This window comes from Pelobates fuscus, chromosome 5 (genome assembly GCF_036172605.1).
Source record: "Pelobates fuscus isolate aPelFus1 chromosome 5, aPelFus1.pri, whole genome shotgun sequence".
Classification (NCBI taxonomy): Eukaryota; Metazoa; Chordata; class Amphibia; order Anura; family Pelobatidae; genus Pelobates; species Pelobates fuscus.
The window spans coordinates 279,015,349-279,030,699 of NC_086321.1; the positions used below are offsets into that span (position 1 = coordinate 279,015,349).

Consider the following 15,351-nt stretch of genomic DNA (forward strand, 5'->3'; position numbering starts at 1 on the left):
ATTACAGTTCAAGAAAACTTGTAATATTAAAAGAGTACACTAGCTAAGCTGTAGGATGACAGCATCATTAATACGAAAACAGAAGGACAACTGATTCATGTGCTTGTAATTGTAAAGAAAACGATATTGCTGTTGAGTTGTTTTTGAAGGTTTCTAGTACCCAGAGATGGTATTTTCTTTGTTATGCATATTTTATGTTACACAATATTTTTTAAAGGTATAGTTATGGCACAGTTCACATTCTTACACTGCAGATTCTGTCCCCAATTCAGTCTCTCTCTTTTTATTCGAATGGCAGAAGGGGAACTAGGGAGAGAAAGTTACTTTGCCACTGTATTTGTCTCAGCACATCAGTAATAGTAGAGGGACTGCAATAATACCAATATCTGTAAATAGTAACTGCTGCCCAGGAGTGTAACTTCCATATCTAAGGTACAAGTCTCAAAATTTCAAGTCCCATACTACTAGCCAGACTTTGAAAGTTACTTGCCACAGTGTGCTGGAGAGTCCATGAGACAATCACCAGGTGTGAATTTCTACTTGCCAGGGCTACATTTGTACTCTCTAGGGGCAGGATCCCACAAGATATACAATTAAAGTCACACGCATACACTCACAAAATACACAGATACACACTGTTGGACAGACAAATGCATATACAAAAAACATACCCAAACAAACAGCTGGTGATACACACAAACCAACTTCTTCACAGTCAGCAATATGCCATACAAAGTTACCACATTCCCAGTCCCATTGCCATTGCCATTTCTTTATCATTATTCCCAGGCAGCCAAAGAGATTATACCTACATCCTTTGCTCTGCATTAAATGCCAGGCACTCCTACCTGAAGTACCATTTGACATGGCAAGGTACTAAACAGCTCATTAGCTGCACTGCCAACTGTTCACAGCACGAATGCTATGCACAAAAACTCTTTACGTGGAAATCCATCTGCTGCGAACAACCCTCACCATATCCCATAAGTGGGGATTGTACCACTGTATGCGATATACACTAGAGCTGGTCATAGCTCCGTTACATGTGAGAGCAACATCACTATTATTAACATACTGTCACACTAAGTTCTGACATATTGCACTATTAGGTTGCCTTGTCTTTTTCTATCCACATATGGAGACTAAAGACACTCAGATCTACTACATCCCCCAAGCATAAAGAACTTAGCACCTACAGCTACATCTACCTCTTGATAAGAGACATCTTTATATGTGACAACTTGTATTGTTGGGACAAGACTTTTTAGTACGATCTGTTCAGTTTTATGTGGTGCAGCCCGTCTCTCTTTTTTTTTGTGTTATTTTGAAGGGTTGAGAGGGATCTCCCTTCTTAGGGTTGCTGCCTTGTTGTTTATTATTCTCTGTTATTGAGCGCTGACCCAATAGTGTGTTTTTAGCTTAATGAAGTAGTTCTGGTGTATAGCTCATGTCACTGCAGTTTCATTGCTCAATTCACTGCCATTTAGGAGTTGAATCACTTTGTCTATACAACCCTAGCCATACCTACCCTGCTGTGAGTCATACTTGTTCCTTGTTGCACAGTGTGTTTAATTATAATTTCATTTCAAATACTCTTTCAATAGCCTGCAGCCACTTCACGTGAGTGTCAATTGAACTTGAATACACTTAGAATGACATTCTATATATCTATCTATAAAATACAAATAACCACAAATAAATAAAGAGAGAGAGAGAGAGAGAGAGAGAGAGAGAGAGACCGTATATACTCGAGTATAAGCCGACCCGAATATAGGCCGAGGCCCCTAATTTTACCCCAAAAAACTGGGAAAACGTATTGACTCGAGGATAAGACTAGGGTAGGAAATGCAGCAGCTACATGTAAATTTCTAAATAATATTAGATCCTAAAAAAATTATATTAATTGAATATTTATTTACAGTGTGTGTATATAATGAATGCAGTGTGTGTGTGAGGGCAGTGCGTGTGTGTGAGGGCAGTGCGTGTGTATGAGGGCAGTGCGTGTGTATGAGGGCAGTGCGTGTGTATGAGGGCAGTGCGTGTGTATGAGTGCAGTGTGTGTGTATGAGTGCAGTGTGTGTGTTGCAGAGCCTTGGTGGGGGGTGGGCATTTTTATTATTTTTTAAAAAAAATATTTTAATAAATGTTTGTTAAATTATTATTTTTAATATTATTTTATTTTATTATTATTAATATATTTATTTTTCGTCCCCCCTCCCTGCTTGATACATGGCAGGGAGGGGGGCTCTCACTCCCTGGTGGTCCAGTGGCATTGGCAGTTCAGTGGAGGGGGGCTGTCAGAGAGCGCTTCCCTCTCCTGCAGCTCCTGTCAGCTCCCTTCTCCTCCGCGCCGGTCCGGTCAGCTCACAGTGTATGTCTTGCGAGAGCCGCACTATGACCCCGCGGCTCTCGCGAGACTTACACTGGGAGCTGAGAGAGGTGCTGAACGGACCGGCGCGTTGGAGGAGGGAGCTGACAGGAGCTGCAGGAGAGGTAAGTAAGAGCTTCCTGCCAGCCCCCCTCCTACACAGCCCCATTGTCTGTATTATGGCAATGTAAATTGCCATAATGCAGACATTGACTCGAGTATAAGCCGAGTTGGGTTTTTTCAGCACAAAAAATGTGCTGAAAAACTCTGCTTATACTCGAGTATATACGGTAATTACATAAAAGATTACATTAGTATACACGTAGAATTTAAATACCTATAAATGCATATATATTAAAATTCTACGTGTATATTTAAGTTATCTTTTTAACATAATTATGTCATTTGATTAATTAAAATTTGATTGACATGCCTGACAACACAGGGAGAAAGTGCAGAGAATTTAATTCGCAAGCACTATATCTGACCCTGTAACTCTCCAAGACACCATAAAACCTGTACATAGGGGGTACTGTTGTACTTCGCTGAACTCAAATATTAGTGTTTAAAACTGGTAAATTGTATTACAACAATGATATTTTAAGTAAAAGTGACTTTTTTGCATTTTTTACAAACAAACTGCACTTTTATGGACTATATTATTGTTGTAATATGTTTTACTGTTTTAAAACACTAATATTTGTGTTTAGTGAAGTCTCCCGAGAATAACAGTACCCCCCATGTACAGGTTTTATGGTGTTTTGGAAACACCTTTAGAGAGTCACATATAAGGCTTGCATTTCATTTTTTTGACATTGAAATTTGCCAGATTAGTTATGTTGCCTTTGAGACCGTATGGTAGCCCAGGAATAAGAATTACCCCCATAATGGCATACTATTTGCAAAAGTAGACAACCCAAGGTATTGCAAATGGGGTATGTCCAGTCATTTTTAGTAGCCACTTAGTTACAAACACTGGCCAAATATTAGTTTTTTTGTCTTTTTTCACACAAAAACAAATATGAACGCTAACTTTGGCCAGTGTTTGTGACTAAGTGGCTACTAAAAAAGACTAAACATACCCCACGTTCAATACCTTGGGTTGTCTACTTTTTCGGATGGGGGTAATTCTCATTCCTGGGCTACCACACTGTCTCAAAGGTAACATTACTAATCTGGCAAATTTCAATTTGAAAATGGAAAGTTCTATATTTGACCCTGTAACTTTCCAAAACACCATAAAACCTGTTAGTGGAGGGTACTGTTGTACTCGTGAGACATCGCTGATTACAAATATGTGCTTTTTTTGCACAGTATTATGACATTTACAGCTAAAATGTGAGGCGGAACTACGAATTTTAAAAAACAAATTCAAAATTTCTCACAGTTTTTTTAATATAATTCATAATAAATTATGTTTCATATATAAATATTTGATATGAAATGAAAGCCCTGTTTCTCCTGAACAAAATTATATATAATAAGTGTGGGTGCATTTAATATGAAAGAGGTGAATTACGGTTGAACAGACATATAGCGCAAATTCCAGTTTTTGTTTACGTTTTGTTTTGATCAGAACGTGCACTATTGACTCCGTCCTGAAGGGGTTAATCAGTATCAGTCTACGTGTAATTTGATATTAATATATATATATATATATATATATATATATATATATTAATATTTAAATACACGTCGTGTATGTGTAAATGTGTGTATGTGTATATATATATATATATATATATACTTAGATCATATATATATAATATATATGATCTAAGTATATTTTATTTGTAACTGTAATTTTTTTAATTTATTTTTTGAACTAATATTTTATTTTTTTTACAGGACAGGGGGCAGAGACAGTGTCAGCCAGTGATGTCACATCACTGGCTGACACACAGGATCAGTGATCACAGTGACTGCCTGTCACTGTGATCACCTCCTGCAGATTGGGTAATTGACCACAGGGGGGAGTGCCTGGGTGGTACAAGCACTCCCCCCTTCCAATCTGCAGGGGGATCACTGTGCCAGTTACATGTGTCAGCCAATAGGCTGACACATGTAACACTGATCGCAGTGACAGGCTGTCACTGCGATCAGAGCGCTCTGAGATCGCAGTGACAGCCTGTCACTGCGATCTCAGACCTAGCAGATCGCGGTCACTGACCCCAGGGGGACTGCCTGGGGGGCCAGGTAAGTCCCCCGACCGCGATCTGCAGAAGGGGAAAGCCGCCGGCCGCATGTGTCAGCCGATTTGAAATCGGCTGACACATGCTGAATACTGGTCGCAGTGACAGCCTGTCACTGCGATCAGAGACTGCAGATCGCGGTCACCGGCCACAGGGGGGGTTGCCCGGGGGGCCAGGCATCCCCCCCGACCGCGATCTGCAGCGGGAGAATACCGCCGGCCACGTGGGCGGCAATAAAAGCGAGGACGTACTATTACGCCCGCCAGCGTTTAGAGCCGGTTTCTGCGTGGCGTAATAGTACGTCCTCCGGACTTAAAGGGTTAAATATATATATAATTATTGTTATATATATATTTATATATAATATAAAAAAAATATATATGTAAATACGTAAAAAAATAAAATTAAAAAAATATTTTAAAATAAATAATTAAAAAATATATAGATGTGTGTTATTTCGTTCTAACTGTATTGTGATAATAATATATATATATTTATATCAAAATACACGTAGAACAAAATAATATATATCATAATATATATATCTATATACATAAATATATACGTATATATCACTATATATACCTATATATAAATAAAAATATTAAAAAAAAATTATATATATATATACGTATATATACACATATGTATATATATACATATATTAATTCTACACATATATTTATGTAATAATTTTACATAATTAGGTATCCTAATTAATTACAATTAGCGGGACCTGCCTGACAACCCATGCCGAAAGTATAGGGAATTTAATTTGCTAGCACTATATTAAACCCTATAACTTTCCAAGACACCATAAAACCTGTACATGGGGGGTACTGTTTTACTCGGGAGACTTTGCTGAACACAAATATTAGTGTTTCAAAACAGTAAAATGTATTACAACGATGATATCGCCAGTAAAAGTGACGTTTTCTGCATTTTTCACGCACAAACAGCACTTACACGGACGATATTATTGCTGCAATACTTTTTACTGTTTTGAAATACAAATATTTGTGTTGAGCGAAGTCTCCCGAGTACAACAGTACCCCACATGTACAGGTTTTATGGTGTTTTCAAAAGTTACAGCGTCAAATATAAGGCTTGTGTTTCAGTTTTTTCACATTAAAATTCGCCAGATTGCTTACGTTGCCTTTGTGACCCTATGGTAGCCCAAGAATGAAAATTACCCCTATGATGGCATACCATTTGCAATAGTAGACAACCCAAGGTATTGCAAATGGGGTTTGTCCAGACTTTTTTAGTAGCCACTTAGTCACAAACACTGGCCAAAATTGGCGTTTTTTGCATTTTTCACACACAAACAAATACTAACGCTAACTTTGGCCAGTGTTTGTGACCAAATGGCTACTAAAAAAGACTGGACATACCCCATTTGCAATACCTTGGGTTGTCTACTATTGCAAATGGTATGCCATTATGGGTGTAAATTTAATTCCTGGGCTACTATACAGTCTCAAAGGCAACGTAACCAATCTGGCGAATTTCAATTTCAAATGTAACACGCTATATTTGACCCTGTAACTTCCCAAAACACCATAAAACCTGTATATAGGGGGTACTGTTTTACACGTGAGACATCGCTGAATACAAATATGTGTATTGCATTGCAGTAAAAGCAAACAGTATTTTGACATCCACAGTTAAAATGTCACATAGAACTAAAAAAAAATAAAAAAATCTTTTTTTCTCCCATTTTTTTATATATTTTTTATATTAAATTATGTTCAATACCTAAATATTTAATGTTAAATGAAAGCCCTGTTTCCCCTGAATAAAATGATATATAATAAGGGGGGATGCATTTCATATGAAAGAGGTGAATTACGGTTGGACAGACATATAGCGCAAATGCCAGGTTTTGTTTACGTTTTGTTCTGTTCACAACTTGTACATTTGGCTGCGGTGTTAAGGGGTTAAATTGCCAACACTAGAAAGAGCTTTGTTAATTCTTTGGCAATATTTGAGAACCCTTTCCCTTGGTGTAGGGTGTTAATGTTTTTAGACTTATGACTGGTTGCTGCAACAGGTGGACAAGCACATATAAATATTTTTGACAAATGCAAAAATCCTTAAAAAAAAGTCTAAACATGAATATGCTTGGAGGGGAGGGGACGAAAAAAGGGCAGAATAAAAACATAACTATACCTTAATAATAGGAAAAAAAAAAAAAAACACAAACAAATTATGTTAATGCATTTAAATGATACTTACATGTGTGCAAGCATTCTGTTACAGTAGTAGCATCGATAAGGTATCCATTGCACAATCGACATGTAATATGGGCGTTGATATCCCAGAGCTTTATCTTTCTTGTAAGCATCTTTGGTGTCTAGAAAAAAAAAAAAAAGATTTTAAAAAAAAAATTATAAACTTTCCTTGCATTTATTTATTGCTTCAGACTGAAAATAAATAAATTGGTTCTAGCAAGCACATTACATTTTATAAAATTATCAGATTTTTAAACAAAAATATACCCTCGTAATGAAAGCTATTTACAAAGGTCTATTAATAAAGAGGTAATAAAGAGGTCTCTTTAAAGCAGGTATTAAACTGGAGGGATTGGTTTGGGTTAAGATGCACTTATACAATATAATAAACAGCAGTACAATATTCCATCCAAGATGAAATTAGTATATAGATAACTGCAGCATAAATACAGTTTAGAAGTATTATTTCCAGATTCTGTGCAACATTCTTTTTTCGCATTAAAGAAGAACAGTTTGCTTTTTGTCGTTGACCATATTTCAAGAGACACTTATTAATTGTAAATTCAAAGGGTTAATTCAAGCATCATAACTACTACAGCCTATTGTAATGGTTATGGTTCCTGTTGCAAAGGTAAGCATGCCAGATGTACCCTGGTCCTGTTTCTGTAACTGTTTTGCAAATGTTTGCTCTTTAACCTGGGTCTCGGTCAGGTGCCAAGGATCCTCTATGGACTGTAAACCGTATTACCACGGATTTATTTGATTTACATTAGATTAATAGTCAACAGAACACATTGATGCTTTTTTTATTTTTTTTGCATTTTCAATGTCATATAGTTTTTGAAAAACAAAATAGGTTTTCTAGCGATCTGCATTATACTCCTGCCTTCACTGCCCCCACTTGCTACATTCTAAAACACTTCCTTCGTGCTGGTTCCTGAGAAGATGTACGTGATGTCAAAGCACCATACATTTAACTTTTGAAACCCTCACTTCGTAACAGTTTTCTCTCATGTCATCAGAAAGGACAGCAAAGATTTTTGGGAGTTGGATTTCAGCTAACGGCAATCATAAAGTAAAAACTCTAACTAAAACTGCAAATCTCTCAAATTCATGCTCTGAGCAGAACAGAGAGCTTTGAAATCTGATAGTTGGTCCTTCATCCCGAGAGTGTGTGCAGGCACAGGCAGTTTGAGATTGACAGAATTATCGGAGAGACATAAAAATCAGACATGTTTATAAAGACATAGTTTGTCATGCATTTGAAATTCAATAGCGAGTGCACTATAAGCATTTTAACCATTGCAGCACTATTTTAATCATGTCCAGTAGTTCAAACTCTATACACTAGAACAGAGGTAGGCAACCTACGGCACTAGTGCCATGCACGGCACTCGAGGTGTCTTTGCACGGCACTCCAGGCTGCTAGAGACAAATAGGCTGTGGCCCATCAGGTGTCCCAGTAAAACTTCAGATATCTGCTAATCCGAAAAGGTGGTGAAGGACAATCCTCAATTTATGCATTGCAGCACGTAGAGGAAGTGATCTCAGATCACTTCCTCCCAGCACTTGTGAATAGGAATCCATACTGGAGTAGAGCAGCTCGCAGTTGCTGTTGCAGCTCCTGTCCTTGACATGTACCTGCTCACTGGAACCCAGGGAAGCCACCCAGACTGCTAGATTCCTGTGTAATCCCTCATACAAATAGTACGGAGAGCCCACACACAAACATACACATAATCTGCACAAACGCAACACCACTAACAATCTACATACATGCACACAACCCCACATGCAGTCTCTCACGTGCAATACCTCAAACAGCCCCCACATACTACCAAACACACAATGTGACATATCCATCCACACACAATTCCACAAGCAGCCCTCATACACAACTCACATTCATATGTATCATACACAATACCATAAACTACTCATGAACATATACAATATAATAGCTAATATACGCAGGGTCGTCTTTAACGTGGGGCAAACTGGGCAGCTGCACCATGAGCCCCGCTGGCCTCCACTATTTCTAACCCCCGGCCGGTAATCCGCACACTAAGGAGGCCCACCGGGTGGCCCGTGCACAAAGGGCCACCCGGTGGGCTTCTGTCAGCAGGGGCCCGGTGGCGCACTGAGGCGCTTTAACAGTGCGAGCGGGCCCCTTGCTTTTTGGCAACAGGCTGGGAGGAAGTGACGGCCGTGCATCACTTCCTCCCACAAAGAGAGGAGCGTGCGGGAAAGAAGAGTAGGCAGAGTGGAGGGGGGCTGGCCGAGAGAGCCAGACCCCAACTCCCAACACCTTCAGCCACCAGCAGAAAAGGTAGGAAACTGGAGGGTGGGTTTAAAAGTGTAATTTTTTGTGTGTGTCAGTATATCTGTATGTGTGTATGTCTGTGTCAGTATGTCTGTCAGTGTGTGTGTGTCGGTATATCTGTGTGTGTCAGTATGTCAGTGTGTGTGTGTGTCAGCATGTCTGTGTCAGTATGTCTGTCTGTGTGTGTGTCAGTATGTTTGTGTGTCAGTATATCTGTGTGTGTGTGTCAGCATGTCTGTGTGTGTGTGTCAGTAAATCTGTGTCAGTATATCTGTGTGTGTGTGTGTCAGTATGTCAGTATGTCTGTGTGTGTGTTTCAGTGTGTATATATCTCTGTGTGCTTGTATATGTGCATACATCTCAGCATTCACACACTAACACTACACACAAATACACCCCTACATTCAAATTTCAACACTACGTACAAACACATGTCTGTGTTACACATCAAAATTATATGTAAATACACCCCTGCATTCAAAAGCCAACACTACACAAATACATGCTTGCAGCCACGCCAACACCACATACAAACATATTCCATACAAAGACTTGTTTTTTACTGGAGTTGCACGACAGATGGGGATCTACCTTTTAATCACTCGTGCAACAGGGAGGCCCAAAAAAATTCTTGCACCTCTCTACTTTAGGTCCGCCACTGTGTTGAGGTGGATGACGTGATTGCACGCCTGGGGAGGGGGGACAGGGTCCAGGGGGCCCCAAACAAATGCTTTGCCCAGGGTCCAGTCAATATTAAAGACGGCCCTGCATATACGCACAAATACAACAATACAAAGCAATTACAGTAAAAATAACACAAGCAGGATACGGCAGCATACACACCTCATTTAAAAAAAAAAATAGGACCGGCACGCTACGAGACATCACAATACTATATCGGCACAGTGCTGCTAAAAGGTTGCCTACCCCTGCACTAGAATAAGAGACTTATTATTTTCTGTAACAATACAAAACATTATTTTTTTTTGGCAAAGCTTTTTATAAAATTTTCTTACCAACAACTTTAAAAAAACTGGACATATTTTGAATGACAAAGATAATAATGTTGCACTTAGCAGATTTTAATATTATATTAAAACCAATATCATATACATGTCAGAGCCACTTCAAGACTATGTTTTGCTACATTTGTAATTTATCAAATCTGTGGGAACCAAGTACTAATAATGGTGTAATGCACAAATGTCAAACAAGCCCCAATATAATTAAAATAACACGTTATAATTAACACAGTGCAGCTTGCAAGCACAAATAGCCACAAATATACAGAACACATATTTGTGTACACCTCTGGTGATTATATACGTATTGTGTTAAAATATATTTAATATATAAAAAGTTTTTACATTGAATTTAAATTAAATCAAAACCACTCTAACATACATGGGTGATTGTAGGAAAACCAAGCCTAGCATCTCCTAGTACTACTGAACTTCAATTCATATGGATCCTTAAAACAATCATCTACACAGATCATTACAGAAATGCTCAGATGGTCCCAATTAGCTCTTTTACTTTTGAGTTTTTTTTTTTTTTTTTTAAATAAATATAGAATATTAACAAAAATGATATTGGAATTCCAATGCAATGAAGATAAATACATTAGACAAGGTAGTGACTACGTTGCTTTGTGTATTATCTATGGTAATCTTAGGCAAAAAGTTTACGTCAAATTTCCCATCAGCTGTTGGTTGAGACACCAATGGGAACAAGCACCTTCTCGCACAATGTGCAAAAGATTTGTATGCCATCATATTACGCATGTGTGAGATTATTTAAAGAAGATCCCATTTTGTACGCTGGCGCATATGCAATAATACAGTGGAGACAATGGCTCCTGGTAGATGAAATCACCCAAGAACTAAAGATTGATAGCCGTGGGAAAATGGCGGTGCAAGGGAGAAACCGCTTAATGTAAGTCATCACCACACAAGTGACCGTACTGCTTATAACCTTGGTAACAGATTAGCAATTTCCTCTTAGACTAGAATGAGATGATAGATTTTAATAGTTAAACTTTCCAACATTCATAGAAGCAGCCTGCATGCACATAGTATACAGCTAGCAATTTGCCCATACAGTCTGAGAGATCTCTTAAATGCATGTGGTGTCTTTCTCAATCTCAATTGTGTATCTGCAACTCTGTCATGATTCCAGAATGCACAGTGAACTACTAACTGTGCTGTATGGAAACGACAAAAGCTCATTATCTCTAGAGTATGAACTTAAATTTGCAGCATAAGCACCAAAACAACTTTAGCTTCATGAAGTGATTTTGGTATGTAGGCCATGCCCCTGTGACTTAGAGTCTCCCTTCACACATTTCCCAAGTGGCAGCGAATTAGAGGAATCCTATAGTTACCAAAATAACTTCAGCTTAATTAAATAGTTTTGGTGTATAGATCATGCTGCCGTGGTCCAACTGCTCAATTCACTGCCATTAAGGATTAAAATCACTCTTGTTTCGGTTTACTCAACCCTAGCCACATCTCTCCTGGCTATCACTCACACAGCCTGCATGAAAAAAAAAAATGGTTTCATATCTTACTTACTTTAGAAGTTTTTATCTCCTGCCCTGTTAATTACATTTTAATAACACACATGAGGCGCTTGCAGGCCCATTAACAGAGGCGAAGATAAGAAATTCTAAATTAAACACACCAATCTATACACCAAAAATGACTTCATTAAACAGCGCTATGGAATCTGATGGCGCTATATAAATAATATAATAATAATAATAATAATAATAATTAAACTAAAGTTATTTTTGGTGCCTATAGTATCCCTTTAAGCAAAACGATTTTATTGAGCTAGTTGTTTTGGTGCTTAGAGTGTTGCTATAATTCACATTCGATAAATGAAAAAAACTGATTGTTAGCAAACAGTCCCTTTAGCATTTAGCATTTTTACCGGTGCTCAGGAATTAAGGGGAGATCTACTAACACCCTATGCATTAAAAGGCCAGGACTAATTAAGCCTATATGTGTATTGCAGAACTGGGTGTTTATCAACTTCATCTCCTCACTTACCTAGGCATGGCAGTTTATATGATATATATTTTTTCATTCTATGCCTATCTAGTAAATCTCACAACGTCTGTCTACGTTTGATTATTAGGGCTGCCAATCTTTTAGACAGTGACCTTTCTCCCTTTAGCACTTTTTCTGGTACTTTGTTACTAAGTGGAGGTTTACTAACACCCTATGCATTAAAGGGCCAGGACTAATAAAGCCTATATGAATATTGCAGACTTAGGTGTTTAGTAACTCTATCTCCTCACTTACTTAGGCATGGGAGTAGTCTTATAAGGCTAGTTTGGTATTTATTATTATTTGGAGTTAGTTTATTTCTGTGTTGATACTTTCAGTTACTTCAGATATTTAGTGGTCTTCCTCTGGTTACATTGTTCCATACCACTGGATGCTTTGGTGCCAACATCTTTATCTCCAGTCAGCATTATATTCAGTTTGTGAATTTTTGTTTCTGTTTCTAGTATCTAGGGTTAAGCCCTTGGGCATTGCTGGAGTGCCCTCCTGGTGCATGGGATCAGCGTGGAGGTGGGGTTTATTTCCTTTTACACCCATTTTCACACGGATCCCATTTCTTTCTATTTTTCACACACAAACAAATATTAACACTAACTTTGGCCAGTGTTTGTGACTAAGTGGCTACAAAAAAAGACTGGACAAACCCCATTTGCAATACCGCGGGTTGTCTGTGTGGCGAAACCGACCTCGCCACGTGTCCTTGGAGGGGGCTGTTTGCCCGCCTCTTGCCTTTGGACTATGGACCCGACTTTATGTGAATGTGTTAACCCAGATAGCTAGGCCATGGAGCTTATTCGTGTAGTTAAAGACTTCAGCTCCATGGCAATTGAACTGTGTGAATAGGATCTGAGCGCTATTCGGTAGTTTTGTGCGCTCAGATCCCAGCTATCTGGGGATATGTGACATGTCTGTGTTTTATGTATAAAATGTGACTTTGTGTATTTTATAGTATTTTAATGCTTTGTGCTCACCATGTGCATAATGGAGTCTTGTCTCTGTCCTGGGCAGTGGTGTATCCTGGTTTTGTGCTGCCCTAGGCAGGACAAAACTCAGGCGCCCCCCTCTCCCCCCGCGCTACCCCCACCCAACCTTTCCCCCCGCCCCGCATTCTAAATACACACACACACACTCGCTAACAGAAACACACACACACTAACAGACACACTCACACTCACTAACAGACAAACACACTCACTAACAGACACACACTCACTAACAGACACACACTCACTCACTAGCAGACACACACTCACAGGCAAACACACACTAACAGACACACACAGTCACACACTAACAGACACACACACACTAACAGACACAGACACACACACACTAACAGACACAGACACACGCACACACACTAACAGACACACACACAAACACACTAACAGACACACACACTGACACACACACACACTAACAGACACAGACACACACACACACTAACAGACACAGACACAAACACTAACAGACACACACACTGACACACACTAACAGACACACACACACTAACAGACACAGACACAAACACTAACAGACACACACACTGACACACACACACTAACAGACACACACACAGACACACACACAGACACACACTAACAGACACAAACACTGACACACACACACTAACAGACACAGACACACACTAACAGACACACACACTAACAGACACAGACACACACTCACCCACCCACATTAACACATTTTTTTAAAATGTATTTTTAACACATTTTTTTAAAAAATTTTTAACACATTTTTGTTATATTTTTTTTAACACATTTTTTTTATTTTTTTTAACACGTTTTTTTTTATTTATTTTTCACACATTTTTTTTCACACATTTTTTTGTAAATTTATTTTTCACACATTTTTTTAAAATTTATTTTTCACACATTTTTTTTTTATTTAACACCCCCCCCCCCAGCCTCCTTACCTTTGGGAATGCTGGGGAGGGGGGTGTCTCTTCCTCCCTGGTGGTCCAGTGGCTGCTGGGCGATCGGGCGGCACTGCCTGGCGGGCGGGCGGGCGGCCGGCCGGCGAGGGAGCACTTCCCCTGAGCTGTCTGCTCAGCTCCCTCGCGCGCCTCAGAGTGAGGCTGGGAGCCGGAATATGACGTCATATTCCGGCTCCGCCTCCCAGCCTCACTCTGCGGCTGGCGAGGGAGCTGAGCAGACAGCTCAGGGGAAGTGCTCCCTCGCCGGCCGGCCGGCCGCCCGCCAGGCAGTGCCGCCCGCCAGGCAGTGCCGCCCGATCGCCCAGCAGCCCGCCGGCATGTCAGTTAGCCGCAAGGCTAACAAGGCATTTGCCCTGGGCATTTGGGGGCGGCTTTTTTTGCTGCCCCCTGGAAAATGCCGCCCAAGGCAAATGCCTTGTTTGCCTCGCGGCTAATACACCCCTGGTCCTGGGAGATAATTGAATTACTTCTCAATTATCTCCAGGATAGAAGACTCTGAAACCAGTCTGGGCCAGATAGCCATGTGCCAGCCAGGGCCCAAAAGATATTTTACTAACTTCTGAACCCCTGGTCTGATTCATTTTTTGATATGTTGTTCCCCTGAATGGATTGATTGTAAATATGTAATTGGATGTATGGTTTTAGCGTTATGAATGTTGGTTAAAAAGTATGTTTTAAACTGTATGTATAATTGGATTACCTCTCAGGCTAAGGGGAGGGAATCTGTGGGATGTAACCATTGTGTGATTGGTGTATTGTAAATCCCTCCTTTGCATGGGAGAATCCTTTATAAGACAGTGTGTGAATAAATCTTGAGTTCCTGTTTTAACCCTCAAAGTGAAGGGTTGTCTCATTCTTGGGGGAGGATTTATTGCATGCTGTTTCAGTTTGACTGCTAGGAGTGCAAACCTATTCATATGGTTCCTATTCAACTGTCTACAGCATTCAGAGGCTTGAGAAGATTTATATGCTTCTCAGATTCGGTGATTGTGGTGTCTGCCAGAGTGCTTGGAGTCCTCAGGAAACGCTAGGAGCATCCTTTAACGGAGGTACCCAGTCGGGGTGCCAGGCGATCCGTTACAGTCTACTATTGCAAATGGTATGTCATCATGGAGGTTATTCTTATTCCTGGGCTACCATACGGTTTTAAAGGCAACGTAACCAATCTGGCAAATTTTAATGTGAAAAAAAAACTGAAAAATGTAA

At 39.6% G+C, this 15,351-nt stretch overlaps 1 protein-coding gene across 1 annotated transcript in view; it reads right to left on the minus strand.

The window, feature by feature from the left end:
* The window catches only part of PCGF3 (polycomb group ring finger 3), a 143,452-nt gene that overhangs the window by 49,776 nt on the left and 78,325 nt on the right, over positions 1-15,351 (minus strand). Inside the window, exon 2 of the mRNA XM_063455349.1 lies at positions 6,799-6,916. Within this exon, the coding sequence (XP_063311419.1) occupies positions 6,799-6,907 (109 nt within the window). The 5' untranslated portion in view covers positions 6,908-6,916. The remainder of the gene's footprint in view (positions 1-6,798; positions 6,917-15,351) is intronic.